The 17899-nt window shown below is 38.4% G+C and overlaps 2 protein-coding genes and 1 long non-coding RNA gene across 9 annotated transcripts in view; 1 reads left to right on the forward strand and 2 right to left on the reverse strand.

The window, feature by feature from the left end:
• Positions 1–17899, reverse strand: part of GPSM2 (G protein signaling modulator 2) — a 41966-nt gene that overhangs the window by 14777 nt on the left and 9290 nt on the right. For 3 of the 7 annotated variants that reach the window (XM_077332802.1, XM_077332800.1, XM_077332801.1), the window contains 5 exons: positions 14851–15147; positions 5386–5472; positions 4605–4826; positions 3690–3825; positions 1408–1550 (listed from right to left, as the gene is read on the reverse strand). In XM_077332802.1, coding sequence (XP_077188917.1) covers positions 1408–1550; positions 3690–3825; positions 4605–4826; positions 5386–5472; positions 14851–14909 — 647 coding nt within the window. In that variant the 5' untranslated portion in view covers positions 14910–15147. Of the gene's footprint in view, positions 1–1407; positions 1551–3689; positions 3826–4604; positions 4827–5385; positions 5473–6074; positions 6207–14850; positions 15148–17899 lie in introns of those variants that run through there. The other 4 variants (XM_077332805.1, XM_077332806.1, XM_077332803.1 and 1 more) reach the window with 3 other exon arrangements.
• On the forward strand, positions 9–7500 carry LOC143835348 (uncharacterized). Its single transcript, XR_013230105.1, has 2 exons — positions 9–1036; positions 3188–7500. It is a non-coding gene; the product is annotated as an uncharacterized LOC143835348 (long non-coding RNA).
• On the reverse strand, positions 9493–14737 carry LOC143835346 (uncharacterized). Its single transcript, XM_077332818.1, has 2 exons — positions 12643–14737; positions 9493–12442 (listed from the first exon to the last, which is right to left on the reverse strand). Exon 2 carries the CDS (start codon positions 12271–12273, stop codon positions 11611–11613), a length of 663 nt encoding a protein of 220 aa, XP_077188933.1. The 5' UTR covers positions 12274–12442; positions 12643–14737; the 3' UTR covers positions 9493–11610.

Consider the following 17899-nt stretch of genomic DNA (forward strand, 5'->3'; position numbering starts at 1 on the left):
GATGGAGTTAATATTGAGAATTATACCTTCACAGAAATCCTGTGAGGAAGACGAGGCTGAGTGACGGGCCCAAGGTTCCCCAGCAACCTCCCCCAACAGAGTAGAGGTTGGAACCTGAGTCTCCCAGATTCTGCAGTGACATGCTAACCACTACATCTTAACGGCTCCCTGTATATAAAATATAGGACTGGCTTGATGGCCACAATAAGGCAGTAAAATTTGCCAGTTACCAGAATCCTTAGGAGATTATGTTCACATACATAGAAAGGCCCTGATCCAAAGAGCCAAGTATAGGGAGCTCTATTTATTCAGCAGAACTCACAGCATCAATACAAGTCACCCCTGAAATTTAAGAGGAGTTACAGAAGTGACCCCCAACACAGAATGAAGTTTTTCTGATGGGAGGGGGGGAAATGTACATACAAGGTACTGAGAGAGAACCAAGAGGTAATTGGTGTACTGGGAGAATTAAAATAAATCAACTCTGAGACCCCTATTTGTTTAGCATATGCTGCCTCATTAGAGGTATCTGAAATGAAAAATAAATAAAAACCTTTAACAAATAAAAAGAGGGGAACTGAACATAGGAAGAAAATCAATACTAGAACATTTCAAACAGTAAACATCTAAAACGGGTACCCAACCTTTTTGAGCTTGTGGACTGACGCCTTTGGAATTCTGACACAGAGGTAGGCGCAAACACAAAATGGCCACCAAAGAAGGTAGAACCAACCATAAAATGGCTGTCATAAGAGGTGGAGCCAATAACAAAATGTGGCTTTTAGCTTAATTTCTGTTTTTCTGAAATTTATTTTTGCATTCTGGTCTTAACTGTTTAATAATCCAGCTTTTCAGATAGCAGAAAAAATGTATGGATTTTTTTTTTAATTCTCAAATAATCCTGCTTTCACATTTAGATAATTCCCTGTGGAGTTCTGGGTACAGCGCATTCACAGTGGGAATGGAGTATCCACACAATCTTCTATGGTTGCCACTTCTACCCAACCAGAGGGCTTTTAAAAACAAAACTATAATAGTTAAGTGTATCATTCCCTGCTTTCATTTTTAAAATACAAGTCCCTAGACCTTTCCATTGTAGAGTTATAAGGATAAATATTGGATTGGATCTAGCAATGTTCAAGCAGAGACCTGAACAGCAGTTGTGCTTGCTACCAAAATCTTCTGCAGCACCTAGTACTGTCCTCCCCTCTATATTATGGTGCCCAGATATTGATTGCACAATATCAAAAGATGATCATCGTGCAGATGATCTCAAAAAATGTTTCAGTAAGGAAGTCAAGGCAGAGCAAAACGTTTGTGGGGGCCAGCCTATGGTTTCCAAAGGGATTCTAGTAATTAAACTGTATCAATTCTCAAAAATATTATCTCATAAAAAAAATTACTTACTCATAATAATCTGCTGCTTTTTGCAATGCAGATTTAACATCGTCTGGGAATTCTCCTGGATCATGGGTGCCTGTACAGGCCACACTTTTACCCTTAGAGTGATACACATTTCCAAGATTATAAAGTGCTCTTGCTTCACCGACCTACAACACAAATAGAAACACCTAGAAATGAATCTAAATCTACTGCCATATTTTTAGACAGAGAAAGGAAGTTTCTTGTATATCAACTAAAGGTGTCAACGTGTATGAATAGTCAGTCTTGCAATTCTAATGCATCTTTTAACTGAAGTATTGCATAAGAAGAATCCCTTCATTTGTTAAAAATATCAAAGCAATATTATTTGTAGAAAATGTTTTATATTCTGGCATAATTATCAGGGTAGCTGACAGTATTACTGATTTAAGAGGATTCTTCCAAGTCCGATCATTCTGGAATGACTGATTTTGGTAGGTCTGACAAAGACTGAAGGGATTGACACTTCTGAATATCAGAGCTCTACAAGAGTACAGAACACAACCATTGTGTTAAGTGAGGAGCTATCTCCTGCCGTTTTCTGGAATCTCATTTGTAAGTAATTTTGTCCAGTACATTTTGTCCAGGCCAAATATATGCCACCTATAGTTGTAGAACTAGTTATTTGTGCACAAAACTAACTTTTAAAAACTGGAACTCTTAGGAATTTGCAAAGGAATTTGCAAGTATCACATAAGAAGTCAGTAAATGCAACACACAACCTATTTCACCTATTGTTCTCAGCAAAGATAAGGCATAGGGAATGTTGCCATCCATCTACACATTAGTTAGGGAGGTGCTCAGAAACCTAGAGCTGAGATACCATTTTTGACTTTTACACAGCAAATGCAAGATATTGGACACAAGCCAAGAAATGTCAATGGAAACAGCACCTCAGCATACTTTCAGTTTCATTTTCAGCTAACACTAAATGCTTCCATGTGTTCAGTTATACCTGCTGGCTAAAAAATAAATATGGGAGAAGTTGTGGAAGAAGGGCTGAAGTCAGAGCCAATGTGCTGCCACATTTCCCACCTAAACTTTTGCTTGGGGAGTCCCACAAGTTTGAAATTTACTGGGCCACTGCAAGGAAGTTCATGTGTGCTTCCTTAAGCTTCTTGAAGGAAGAGCAAGATAAAAGTATAACAAATGGGTACTGGATAGCTTCTATCATGCTCTCACTACAACTAGATATCAACCCCCAATCTTTATAGATTGACAGTCATGAAAAAAAAACATAAACAGAAAACCTCAGTAGGAGGAAGTTCACTGTAGTTACCAAGTTTTCCCACTGAAGGATATAATGAAGCCAAGAAACTCTTCAAAGTGTAGAACTTGGTATGTTTGCCCCTATTCAAGATCTCAAGTTTTAATTAAAATTGCAAACAGATATTCAGTCTACAGAACTACTGAGGAACAGAACATGCTGGCAGAAAAGGTTTGCAACTGAGATTCCAAGAGAGGCAGTGGACAAGCTGAAGAGGCAGGGACTAGGACAGTTCTACAACCTAATCAACCTACTGTTCCTCTCTATTCTCTAAACCCTGCTCCTTTAGTGACTCTCAAATCTGAGTTCCCTCTTCAACACCTAACGTCTGACGAAGAGTCAATAGACTTTAAAAATTCTTGTATAAAATATTTATATCTTGCATTCTTAGTTGGATTAGTTACTATGGCAACAATATATAACGTATTTACATCCATATATACTAGCGAATCAGATGATCTGTTGGAGCTCTCAGCGTTTTGTTTTTTTTTACTTCAGGTTGTTTAACCCACTCAATAAAGCAGCTCCATACTATCATGTTACGGAATACAGGCCTTGCTATCACCGGATCCTAGGCTCCATCACTCCCCAGCCTGCAAATTCCATAAGTCTCGAAGATGCCTAGAGCAATTCCTCAGATCACAGTGAGTTTGTAGACAGAACTTAATGAGTTTTGGGGACCCACTTTAGTTGCCAAGTCCCCAAGGACTTTCCTCCCATGAAGGATGCTAGCTGGTCCCAACAATGCTACTGTAAATTTTAAATTGCTGCCAAAAACCATGCATCACCTCTATTGTCTACTTTATTTAAGAGAGGCTATCAACAGAAAACATATGAAGAGGTGCGGAGATTAATTGTTTAGGGTAAACTGTCCTAGAGGAATAGACCAAAACTGAGATTTTTTTCACACTAGTTGTACAGGATTCATTGTAAACTGTAATACTCTTTAAACTTAAACACATATATATTTGCCAATGTTCACTAAAGTAAATGCTTTTACCTTGTCTTCTAGTTCCCTAGAAATGTCAAGATGTCTCTGGCAACAAACAATTGCCTCTTCATAATTCCCAAGAACCTTTAAGGTGTTTCCTAAATTGCCATTTGCTTTAGCTTCCCCTAGCCGATCTCCAATGGTTCTAAAAATGGGAGGGGGGTAAGAGGGGAGAAAGATAAACATTTTCAGTCTAAACATCAGATAGTGTTTCTTTGTTAAAGATAATACAAATTAGCAATATATCCTACTTTCAAACGCCCAAAGCCATAAAGAATGGGTGGCATAAAAATCCGAATGAATGAGTATCCCCATTCTCAGCAACTTTAGTTTGAAGTCTTATTTCTACTTGCTAGTTAGCCTGTATAAATACATTAATTATATCAAATAGCTTAATACTACTTAGAGCTCTTTAATATTGTGTGTACTGATATATATTAATGCAGCATATTCTAGAAACCGATTGGTCTTATAATCATTTTTACTAATATGTAAATGAAATTATGTACATTTAGTGTGGAAATGCCCTTTCTATCACAAGTCATTAACAACACAATCTATGTGAAAAGACTTGCAAGTTTGCCTTTACAAACTGTAGGGATGAGAGAGATGGTAGTTAAACACCACTAAGCACATTACAGCACAACCATATTCAGCAAGCAACTGGTTCCATGTATACATTAACCGAAAGAGCCTCGTTTCATGACTGCTCTCAATAACATCTTTCTTCTATATAAAGAGGGTGCATTTCATGGACAGAAACCCCACTAGAATTAAAATTTAACAGAGCCACTTCTATTAATCTCTTTATTAGCCTTTTTTTTCAAATTCACAGGGTCAATAAAAAAAGACTACAGTTTATTCACCTAGAGAGGGGAAAAAATGAATATTTGGGTGATAAAAAGAATCACAAATTTAAATTACCTTGCAAGGGTTAAATCATGGTGATGATATTCCAAAGCCTTTGCATATTCATGCAAATAAAAATAAGCATTGCCTAGCTGGCTGTAAATTGCACTGAGTGTTTTCAAGTCTTCTGTTCCAACCTGAACAGCCGCTTCAAAGAAAGACACACCAGCTTGACAGTCTCCTGCTTTACACAACCTCTCCCCTTCCAAGGCCAGCTCCAGACAAGAAGCTTCCATTCTGCAGACACAGAATGCAAAAGAAGTTGCAAGTTTCATTATCCTGTTATTTTCGATAGCATTCATTTAAAAACAAACTGCTGTTATGGTTCTCACTAAATTTGTGTTACATTTTGTCTATATACCCAAGTACTGGAATTGCCTCACATTACAATAATGGTGTACAGCTCTGATTCATTATGTTACATCAGCTATGGCAAATATATACATTGAAACATCCACCAGGAGTGTGCAGTTGTGGTAACAAACCTAAGTGCTTAATAGCCTATAATTGCATTCTGCAGCCAGCCTACCTTATGTTAGTCATTTTGTGATGCAGACTACCTGGGAAAAGGAGGCAATTTCTCTTTCAATGTATTCCATCTAGTAATTCTTAGCACATGCAACCAAGCATATGTCTGTCTAGATGCTTGCCAGTTATTTTGTACAAGGGAAGCAGGGATGGGGCCACTTAAAAAAAACAATTTTTAAGCTGAATAGGATTTTAGCTGCAGATCTCAGCACCCGAATTAGATCAGTAGGAGGCAGTGCTTTTATTTTAAAAGAGCAACAGGATTTACCCAGACATAACAACTTTAGGGAGTGCAGCTGTGTCTTCCCTAGCATCCACTCTATGCAGCACATTTGAAAAGTCATGTATGTGATCTCTAGGAAAGAGATATATCAACAAGAAGATGCCATGTTATATAAGGGGACACATAACCATCTTTTAAAAAATACTCAATAAAAAGACTGCTTAGTATTGCCCCATATTAAATACATCTTTAAGGTCCCAACTGCAGATGGGATTCTACACCCCAAAAGGACCTTTCAAATTGACAATGGTTGATTCTCAGAATAAGAACAGTTTTCTAATTAATATACTGTAGCCATCTCTCTGTACATTATTTTCCTCATCATAACTCCCAGAGTGACAAAACCTACACACTTTCTGAAATATCTACTGTCTAACACAATAACTTAAGAATTCAAATTTAGAGCTAAATAGATTGCCAGAACTTGTCTTTCTTGGAAAATGGAAAAGACACACAGAACATTTAGTCCAATTCAACTTTTGCGAACGAAATCAATTTTACCATAATTGTGAACATCATTCAAATTTCACAAACTTTTGCAAAAACATCTAAAAGAATGTTACATATTATATAACATTTCCTTCTTTGAAATATTTTTATCAAAGGACATTTTAAACCTGGAGAAAACCACTATAACTAGCTTAGAAGGCAAGTCAAAACTAAAAGTACAGTACCTGTTAGCCTTCGACATTCCACAACCTAAACACAAGGACATGACAGACATTCTTAGCTTTTGTAGTAAAAGCCTGTGCACACCCAGTGATCAGGAATGATGCAGAATAAAAACAATATTTCTGGTATGGAGTTCTGCCAACGCTTTGTGTCTTAGGTTGGCTAGCCATGCCACAAATTGTCCTGGATTTCTTAGAAGAGGCTATTGATTAAAAACAGCCACCTCTGTCATTTTATTATTGTAGTAAGTGTGCACCCTGACTTTGGAGAAAAACAAAACTGACTGCTACAGGATTTTATACCATTGACAACAGAAGATTTAACACACACTATTGGGTAATCTTAACTAATCTTATCCCCTCCAATGAGGTTCTCTCCGGGCACCTCATGTTAAGTGTCACATTTAATTAACTTGATGTTTAGAAATTATGGCATTCATTATCATGGATGTTTACACTTATTTCAATGTGATAAATGTATAGCTACTGATTTCTGAATGTGGATGTTTTTAAAGAAATGGTCATACTGGAGTTTAGAGTCAAACTAGAAATTTTTATAAGATTTAAAATGGACTGAACCAACTCAGGCAGAACTAGACAGACAGATAATTTTAGGAGGCGAGTAACTCTAAACAACACGGAGACAATGCTCTTATTTAACTAGGATATATCTTATTACTATGCAGAGATGCCAGAGCTTGTAGAAGTTTTAAGTGGGAAACTGTACCTCCAGCCCAAATGTCTGGACTCTGGAGGTAAAATTGTGGTACGTCTTATTAGACAGCATGATCAAAGCAGCTTTAAGAAGACAAGCTGTTTAAAGATCTCACTGGATCTAACAGATGAGCCTTAAAAGCAAATTACATATAACCACAGTTAATTACAGGAACAGCATTAGGAACTGTGCAGAGTGCTACACCCGTGTCATGCCCATTTTTAAAATTCTTTCAACATATTCAGAACAAAGTTAGATAGCAAGTGGTAGAGAAGGTCAACATATAACATTTTTAGGCATTCATCAAGTAGCCACAGGCAAAGCACGTTTACGTTTTCAGTCTTTTCCACTGGCTTACTTGAATTAATCCATTATTCACTAATCAAGTACCCAACAAAGGATACTTTGACTAATGAAAGAACAAACTCCATTCATTGTGTACTCCAAGACAAGTAATGTCCTTGCTTTCCACAGAACTACTTTTTAGACTGTGTAAATATTTCCACAACAGTGATAGATAATTTTTTGGTTCTTCCTATAGTCAAATGACTCTTGCGAACAGGATGCATCTCTGAGATAGACAGACAGACAGTTTCCAGTCACTGTAACTCTACATTTTATCCTGAATTTTTTCAGCTTCTCCATCTTCCCAAATCTTGTAAAATGAATTTACTTTTGACTGTTGGTCTCAAAACATTAAATTAACAATTTTAACGCTGTCAGAACCCTGGATTGTATATTAGAGTAATCAAATGGAAAATCAATCTGTGCTACATTATAGCAATGGTTAAAGAGCTTCATACCCTTTACACTCTTGGGAGAAAGTGAGGAATACAAGTGCCATTAATAATACATCCCTCTAGCTTATTCAATTGTATCTTAAGCTACTTTAAACTTTAGGCCTGAATAGCTTTTGATGGAATAGGAATGCAGGGTAAAGGGATTGTGGAAGAATCTTGTGATCCTATCTCAGAACTATCCCATTATATCAAAAACAGAACGTTTGGACTACATGCAAATAGAGGTACAAATTATAGCTTCCACGGAAAGAGAAGAAGTTAATGATCTGATGATAGCTCACATAAACTCACAAAGAGGAAAAGCCCAGTTCTGTTCTGGATATGTCAGGTCAACAAGCCAACTGAAAGTTCCATGGATATCCCCCTCATCTGCCATGTGAGCTGTCTCTCCTTTTCTTTAAAAAAAATCTAATAGTCAACTGAGAGCAGGACCAAAGTCATCCTACCTGAGTAGTAGGGCAAATTGTCCTGGAGATGACACTCAATGGTCACTCCAGGAGGACTGGCAAAAAATTGCAGATCAATCTGCCCTACCCGAGTGAGCAGAGGCGTGCCCTAACCACCAGGATGACTTCAGCCCACTGAAGGAGAGAATAAGAGCTCTATCTGTTGCTCCTGCATATCATCTAATGCTGTTCTCAGGGTCAAATTCATTCTCCCCAGAACTTCACTGAAATTGTTCTCTCCATGCCTTTCAAAAAAGTGTGCATGGAGGGATTTATTCTCCAAACTATTTGAAAGGATTCTGGTGTGTCTTCTGCTTCACGTTGTTTCTCTTGTACAATACGTACTTTAAATCTAGCTATTTCAATCTCATTGTTTTATATAATACCGTGTAAAATGTATAAACTCAATATAAGGAGACAGATTACTAGATATTAAACTAAGCTTTATATATAGTACTAGGCAAAAAGCCCATTACATGAAATAATGCAATGGGTGCTAGCAGCCCCCGGGAGGGAGAGCGGGCATGAGGGGGTGGAGGCGATGTATCTGGGTGGCTGGATAGGACAGGGAGCAGAGCGGTGGGGTGGGGAAGCTGGAGTCGGTGGCACTCACTTGCAGACTCAGCTTGGCTTTGGCAATGGGAATCCTGAAGAAAGAAGTGGGGTGGTGAAGTAAAACTCCTCGGACTATGAGTCTTCCCAACCGCTGTAGTTCCTAACTGCTGTAGCTGCTATTCACGTTGGCAGTCCAAGTCATGGGCGCTGGCTGCTGCTGCTGTTCCTCCAGAGGCACTAAGTCCACCGCTGCATGGAGTCCCAGTGGGACTCAGCCAGCAGGAGGCTCTAGGTGCTATCACAGCCTCCTTGAGGGCACACTGTGACCAGCTGGCTTGCGAGGTTCCTCAGATCAGGGCAGTCATGTCTCAGGCAGCACCGGCTCCTGTGCAGACATGCCCTCCTCCGACCTTCACTTGGCTGCCTCCACTCAGTGACCTGCCACAGGGCGCTCGCTTCCCTCATTTGTTGTGAAGTTGAAATTTAACCGCACCTCAGCAGGTTGGCTCGAGGCGCAGGCCTGCTCTCCTTGCCGCCCAGGAACTAACTGGCAGCCAGGCTGGGTGAGTGGCTCACACGCGCTGACTGGAGGCGTGCCCTCTAGGGACCGGCCCAATCCGGATTGGGCCGCTGGAGCGGCGGAAGCGCTGGACTGACAAGGGCTTCCTGTCCCAGACAACATCTGAACAGTCGCCCCAGATGGCCTTTTCAGAAATATAAGAGGAAACTGTGGTAAGGATACTATTATAACAATGATGAAAGGAAAGATTTGGTGGTGGTTAACAATTTTTAACAAAATATGAGGTGCTTACCATTTTACACGTTTTGTGCAACTCATAATAGCTGGTCTTGTGACTGACCCAAATGCTATTTGGTATGGAAAGAGGAAAAAAGAGAGATGGCAGGGGAAAATAAATGTATCATTATCACATGATAAAGAATATCTGTACTGTGCTCTATTCAGAAGGTCTACAAGTGTCCACAATGATAATGGGGTAGCCAAAGCTCTTCTTGAACAATTAAAGTGCTATTTTTCAGCAATCAAGTTTAATATGTAAATATTTTACTCTAAAGAGAGTCAGCTTGGTGTAGTGGTTAGGAGTGCGGACTTCTAATCTGGCGAGCCAGAGCACTTATAAAGCTTTTTCTGATCAAGTAGAAATATTAGGGTTCTCTCAGCCTCACCAACCTCACAGGGTGTCTGTTGTGTGGAGAAGAAAGGATGGCGACTGTAAGCCGCTTTGAGACTTCTCCTGGTTGAGAAAAGTGGCATATAAGAACCAATATTTCTTCTAAAGTCAACGAAGAAATCCTACATTGATGTAGAATTACTCATGCAATGTCACATTATACAAATGAACTCTCTACTACATCTTAAGTATTTTCTCAGACAGTGGTTGTTTTTAACACACTGTCTTCAAACATAAAAATCATACTTTACAATATGCACTGAATAGTTGTTGTTGTTATTGTTGTTAAGTGCGAAGTCATGTCCGACCCATCTCGACCCCATGGACAATGATCCTCTAGGCCTTCCTGTCCTCTACCATTCCCCAGAGTCCATTTAAGTTTGCACCTACTGCTTCAGTGACTCATCCAGCCGCCTCATTCTCTGTCTTCCCCTTCTTCTTTTGCCCTCAATCACCCCCAGCATTAGGCTCTTCTCCAGGGAGTCCTTCCTTCTCATGAGGTGGCCAAAGTATTTGAGTTTCATCTTCAGGATCTGGCCTTCTAAGGAGCAGGCCGGGCTGATCTCCTCTAGGACTGACCGGTTTGTTCGCCTTGCAGTCCAAGGGACTTGCAAGAGTCTTCTCCAGCACCAGAGTTCAAAAGCCTCAATTCTTTTTTTTTTTTTTTTATAATGATTTTTTTTATTTTCATAAAGATAGAAATATAATCATCATTTAAGAATATACGACCCCACATTGACTCCACAGTGATATAAACTTTTGCCCAAAACTCTAAGAGCCATGAGTCTAAGAGCCATCCACATTTCCACTACATTAAAAAAAAAGGCCTGTTTAGATATACAAAAGAAAAGTTATTATTAATCAACTTACTTGTGAGATCGTAGACCTCACATTAACTGCTTGATACAATCTAAGAGCTATCCTAGCAGATATTTCTAGGTTTGAGTTAGATGCTTAACATTAAACATTTCTTATAGCACAGTATGAGTTTTGGCCCTGTATCAATACCCTGATGAAGGGAGAGGAAAGTAGGGCTTTGCCTTAAAGATGTACAAAGAAAAAAAAATTACAAAAGGATTTCATAATTTCTCCTTATCCTTAATACAGATACATCTACAAACCATTTATACTTGACCCATTCTAAGAGCCATCCTGACAGGTATAAGTTGAGAGCTTTGCATTTTCTACAGATCAATATGAGCTTTGGCCCTATAACAATACACCAATAAAAAAAAATAATAATAAGGGGGGAAAGCCCCATTTTATATTTCCAACGCTAACGATTATATTACCTATATGCCTACTAAGAAAAAGAAACAAGAGAAAAAAAAGGCACTGCTTCCCCTTTTTCATAAAAATAGCAATGTAGGATACAGTATATGTTGTTAATACAGAGAATAATAAGATTTCCAGGTTTAGATTAAATGCTTAACATTAAACATAGAACAATATAAGCTTTCAGTCTTCTATAGCTTCTCCTTATCCTTGGTTCTGATACATCTACAAAACAATTTATACTTGACCCATTCTAAGAACCATCCTGACAGATATATTTTCAGATTTAAGTTGAAAGCTTAACATTAAACATTTTCTACAAGTCAGTGTAGGCTTTAGTCCTAGGACAATACCCTAATAGAAGAAAGAAAAAATAAGGGGGGGGAACCCCATTTTACATTTTCAGCACTAATGATTATATTACCTATATGCCTACAAAAGAAAAGAGACAAAAAAAAAACAAGAGAGAAAGAGACACTGCTTCTCCTTTTTCATAAAAATGGAAATATAGAATACAGTATAACATTAAACATAAAACAATATGAGCTTTCGGTCTTCTTAAGGGGGTCTCATCTCGAGGCTTGCTACATCTTGTCGTTCCCGTAAAATTATATTCTGTCCCATTGGCCTTTGGCGTAGAAAGTGCAGTTGTACTCTTTCCCGCAGAATATGCATCGATAAATCTTGAGGCCGTTGCACCTCCTGGACTCCAGTATCAATACAATTTTCCCCCCAGAGAGATCCTTTAAATCGGTTACTTTCACTGCAGATCCATATTTCTTTTGATTGATTTTTGTACACTGTTGCTTTGAGATGGCTGTATGTCTTTTTAAAAAGGGTGTCCTTATCTGGGCTGCAGAACTCCGGCATCCCATTTTCCGTCTCCAGAATTTCAGATTTCTCTTCTACTGTTGGTTTTCCACCTTGTTTAGAGCTGTCATCAGCCACTGTTATTGATCCATTATTCCTGTTAAAGACGTCTTCCTTGGCATCTTGGATCTCCTTGAAGATATGAATTTCAGATTTCTCTTCTGCTGTTGGTTTTCCACCTTGTTTAAAGCTGTCATCAGTCACTGTTATTGATCCATCATTCCTATTGAAGACTTCTTCCTTGCCATCTTGGATCTCCTTGGAGATATTTTTGATCAATCCATCTAAAAATACTTTGTAATCTTGGGTTTGTATCTCTATTAGATGAGCCAATCTTTTTAACATAGACATGATTTTGACTTTAAAAAAAACCGGCCCCAAACAATTTTACAAGTGGCCAGTAGAGGTCCTCTGTTTTATCCTCTAATGTTCCGGCACAGGCATGTGACGTATTGAAGGCAGAGATTCTCGTGCTGGCACAGAGTTCTCGTGAGATTTTCCCATTCACAGCTTATCTTATCTTCGAAAACCAAAACAATTACAATAAGAGCTTTTGCCAATTAATTCGAGTTGATTTGAGTCCTTCTTCTGCTTAGTTAGGAGAATTAGCCTGCCTCTTAACGAGGTGGCTTCAGGCAGAGCAGAGTAAGAGGAGGGGGGAAACAAAGGGCTTTGATGCAGGAAGAGAGACGGAGAAAAAAAAAAGCGAGAGATACTTGCAGTAAATGATGTTTTGGAACTCAGCCGATGTCCTCCCCTCAGTTCAGAGCGTTCATTTGTGGTAAATCATCATGTAGGGTTGAAGCAGATACTTTAAGATTAAAGAAAGAAAAGAAAGTCCGAGGTAGAAAATGGCAGTCGTCCTCTGGACCTGGAACGCTGACAGCCTATAATCCAGGGAGATATACTCCCTAAAGGATTGGAGACGGCCCCAAGAACTTCCTGGGTAGAAAGGTGAGGTGGGGTTTGCGTACCCCTCCTCTTTTCTGCCAATTGCTTGCACAATTGACCCCTGTCAGGCTTCAGAGATAGCAGAGCAGATGCCCTGCCACCCTCTCAGGACGACATCTTTAGCCACACACCAAAAGCCTCAATTCTTTGACGCTAGGCCTTCCTTATGGTCCAACTTTCGCAGCCATATATTACAACTGGGAATACCATAGCCTTGACTAAATGCACTTTTGTTGGCAGGGTGATGAATAGTAGCAACCATGAAAAAGAAATACTTGATTGCTGTTGCCTTTTTGCAGTGAGGTACAAAAATTTGTGTTGCTTCACTTTCTGTCCTGTGTCACAGGCCATTTAAAAAAGAACAAAGGTTCAAGAAGTACGAGAAGTCTTGTTCACTGGCATCACCTAGCATTTCACCAGACAAGTAGAATGCCTTATTAATCCTCTCTTAGAATCACAACATCCTGCCTAGCCTACAGCACTAAGGCATGATGTGGAAGCATGATAAAGAATAGGCACTCAGAGAAAATATATGCATAGCATTGTTATTCAGAAATCCATTCTGAAGAAATTATAAAAAGGTATATTTTACATGGCATTTAAAAATTCAAAGAAATAATTTCTAAAAATGTCCAAAGGCTAAAACATACATACAGACAAACTTATTGGCTCAGGAGAGAATGCAGACAATATACATATGTACATACACATACATAATAGAGTCCAAAGCTTAAACATTCATCTCTAGAACAGTGGAGGACTTTCTGCAGAAAAGGGAGCAGCATTAAGCATAAGATACCTATCCAGACATCTATAGTAATAATAATAATAATAATAATAATAATAATAATAATAATAATAATAATAATAATAATAATAATAATAATTCTATCAATATTTTAGCATAAATTACCTCATGAAATGTTTTATTTATTTTTATTGGATGGATTTTTAGACTACCCTCTAATTGTGTAGAGTAATAAGCATCTCAAATAAAAACACACATTAAGGACTGGTTGATTAAATCTTTTAGCCTCCACTCAGCAAACGTTTAGACTCAGAAAAGCACAGATTACAGGATGATTTAATTTGTTGTACCATAGTCTGGACACACTTGAGCCTTATAGATTTCCTTACCACCAATAGATCTAGATTATAGAACAACAATGCACAACTGAAGCAGTTAACGTGGCCATACCCCTACAGGTTGCCTGTTGTACACCACAGTTCTTTCTTAGCAGAGAATGCCCAGAGGACAATAAAGATCGGTTATATGTCTGCCCAAGTTTTGCAACTTCATAGCTATTTCTCACCCTTGTCTTCACCTTGAGGAAGGCAATGCAGAAATGTTTAAATAAGTAAATTTAAATACATTTTATAAATGATAACAGACAACCCCAACCCATTGCTACGTGGCTTTTACTCTTTTTTAAAAAGAAGAGGGTGAGTTCATGCACAACAACCATACCACTAGCAGATATCAGATAGCAAGACAACAAGCAAGCAATTATAGTGTGTGGTGTCTACAAGCATTAGAAAGAAAAGTCAGCTGGGACTGGACTTCACACTTGAACAGAACAAATGTGTTTGCCAATGCAAGAGAAATAGAATCAATCAGAGTAAACAGAACTGCTGGGTGGATTCCTGTGGAACCATCCCACTACCAGTGGTGTTTCCTCTAGTACAAGGAGCCCTTCTCTGATGCAACAGTCTTATTTGCCAGTGGAAGAGCCTCTTGCACCTGGGGAAGGCTTCTAGCACAAGAGGTGCTATTTCTAGAAGACCAGATCCATAGGATTCGAGTCTATGATTTTAGAAATTTTCTATTGTCATTAGTAACCCTCTGATGCAACCCTCAAAAATCTCTTCAAAATGTAAAACAAGATATAACAGTTGCATCTAGAAGCCTTTTAATGCTAGTCTTTTAAAAGCACATATAAAAATTATGTTTTTTAAAAAGTAAGTATACAGGCTTACCTGTAACGAACATGAAATGAATAACCTTCACACATGTTTAATAAAATATTTTCCTCCATTGAAGTGCATTATGAGTAGGAAGAAATTAGTAGATTTTTGCATGCAGCAGCAGGATATGAAGGATGGTTTTCACACAGGTATCCAAATTAGTTTATTAACAACATTAAGTCAATACATTTTAAGTTCCAGCAGAAATATTCTTCTTTATTAGAAAAAAAAGTAGATCCTTGTAAGGCACCACTTAAGTGTTCAGAAATGGGTTCAAGATCTGTATCTGTGACTTAGTCAGCTGCGTTTCTGCAAAGGGAACACAAGATTTTCTGTATCAAGAATTATTATCATTGTGGCAGTTAAACTCTAATACAAAAAAAAGTTATCTGTGCTGAGAAATCAAAGAGACAAATAAATCCAATTCTTGCACAGAAGCTGCTGCTAAGAGCTTTTTCTATGCAGGTCAATTTCAGATTAACCATTTGTATTTGATTTGTATTCAAGTATGGATTCCCAAATAAAAAAATACACAATCTACTGTCATCAAGAGTATATTTATGTAAAACTCAGCACATGCTCCTCAGCATACGGAAAAGGAAACATTGATTTTTCAGTCAGAAAGCATGATTTATGAGAACAATTTCCTGATTCTAGTTCTTATTGTAGTTCTAATACAAAAAGCTATTATTATTATTATTATTATTATTCAATATATTTCCCGCCACTCCCAGAAAGCTGGCTCATGGTGGGTTACAGTATCAGTCTGTTGACAATAAAACCACAATAAAACTCTATTAAAAACATTAAATACAAAAGATATACAATACGTAATGTACAATACAACATGGCAGTATAACTAATCTACCTTACCCAACAACGCAACTCCCAACAGGGGAGGTGAGAGGGAGCCATGACTGAACACCGTCCGATGCTCAAGTGGTTGTATCTATTTCTTAATAAGGCGGGGGGGGCAACTTATCTCTCCGCCCTGGCTTCATCCATAATTTTGTTTTACTTCAAGGTTCTAATAATTTTTAATTCCTGGTAAAAATGATGACAAATAAAAAACACTAGCTTATCCAGAACCCTGATCTTATATTACATAGTTTGAGACTAGTAGCACCATTAAGACCTACAAAGTTTAATTCCGGGCATAAGCTTCCATGTACATACCCAGAATTAAACGCTGTCAGTCTTAAAGTTGCCTCTGGACTAAAACTTTGTTCTGTTGCTTCAGACCAACATAGCTACCCACCTGAATCCAGCTCTTAGCACTACCTAAAGTGAAACGCATGGTCATTATGTTATGCTTTTGTTAACAGGACCAACAGAATTCATTTATAAAAGGTGAATCCTTTAAAAAGTCTTTAAAGACTTAAAAGTCTTTACAAGATTAATCTGAATTTTAAAAATAACCTGTTCAATATACTTTGATTTAAATGAATTCTGAATACTTAAAAAAATGCATCAAACCTAAATTAACATCTCTGTACCATACAGTAGTGATCCCCAACCTGTGGGCCGCGGACCACATGTGGTCCTTCGACTAATTGGAGGTGGGCCCCGAAGGACGCCTTCTCCCCTCCCCTGTCATGAGTTAAACTGTCAGTTTAACTGTCATGAGTTAAAATTTCCATGAAAATAAAATGTTCCTTATGTTCATTGTTGTGGCGTGTCTGTATCTTATTTTGAAGGGATGTTTAAACATTACCAAAGCGATCAGAGAGCGTTAGGGCAGTGGTTGAGAGTAGAGGAGTAAACTCCCCCCCCACCGGGCCTCAGTAAAAGGCGTTGAGTGGTCCCCGGTGATAAAAAGGTTGGGGACCACTACAACACACAACACAGAATGGGAAACCTATATGCAGAATGAGGCTGCTCTACACACAGCTGTCAGATATCTAAATATGCTTACCCACCTACAGAATTGGCTATAAAGTAAGTTGACTTGTGTACGTTAATTAAACATAGGATACCTTGTTTAAGACACAAAAGGTGCTGCCTCAAGTTTGGTGATTCTATTTCCTGGGAATAAAACAATAAACTGCATATTTCAGGCTGAGACCATTGCCTGCCTGCCAAGAAGGGGCAAAACAGATAGCTATCTTGATATCCTGAATTAGGGCCATAAATGTTGGGGACATGCACCTTGATATGATAGGGCAAAGGTACAAGGCAGCACACTTGGGAACCCAAACCCGGTTTCAGGATAGGTAAAAGAAAAGCCCCCAATTGGAAGAGTAAGAGTTAACAGATTTCACTCTCCCTCAGACACATACAGAAAAAGGTACACAAGCCAAGAACCAGTTATCTAAAATTCCAGCTTGGCTTGTGTCAATCCCTGGGAAAGGAATGTCAGGGTAAACCCAATGATTTTTCCTCATTTATCTTGTTTTTAGTTTTATTGCTTTTAAGCTAATTTCCATAATGTTCCTGCATATGTTCTCGAGTTTCTAGAAACTGGAGGTGTCCATTAGTAAATAAAGTTTTTTCCCCCGTTCTAAAGATCTCAGTCATTTTGATCAAAAAGTTCTTACTCAAGCATGATCCATAACAATCTCATCTCAAAAATAATAATTCTTCAATGTTCACTTTAACACAAGATTTTGTAGAGCCTCCATAAACTGTGAAATGCTAAATAAATGATATCCTTTCTACTGAACAGAGTCAACTAATTTACAAACACATCAGTAACTTTATGGTACAATTTTGATGGATTTGGTATAGTAGTTTTTCATTTTCAGAACTGTGTGGTAGCCTACATTTAGAAACCTACAAAGATATAATGGACAAAGTAGCAACCCAAGAGCAGTATTTCCTGAACTATAAGCCAGATGGCATTACCGAGTAAATGTAATTGGTAGCAAGTATAACCAACTTTGCTATGGAAAATATCTATGAATCTTGAGCAGGATACGGATAAAGCATGGTTTGATTAGGCCCAAGGGCTCTGATCACCAAGCTGGAGGGGATTTATTTATTGTACGGCATGTGTAGTGCAGCCAGGCAAGGGGCGTTCAAGGGTAGTTTGCTTTCTGCTGGAGGGACAGTGTCAGGTATA

Source organism: Paroedura picta, chromosome 4 (genome assembly GCF_049243985.1).
Source record: "Paroedura picta isolate Pp20150507F chromosome 4, Ppicta_v3.0, whole genome shotgun sequence".
Taxonomy (NCBI): Eukaryota; Metazoa; Chordata; class Lepidosauria; order Squamata; family Gekkonidae; genus Paroedura; species Paroedura picta.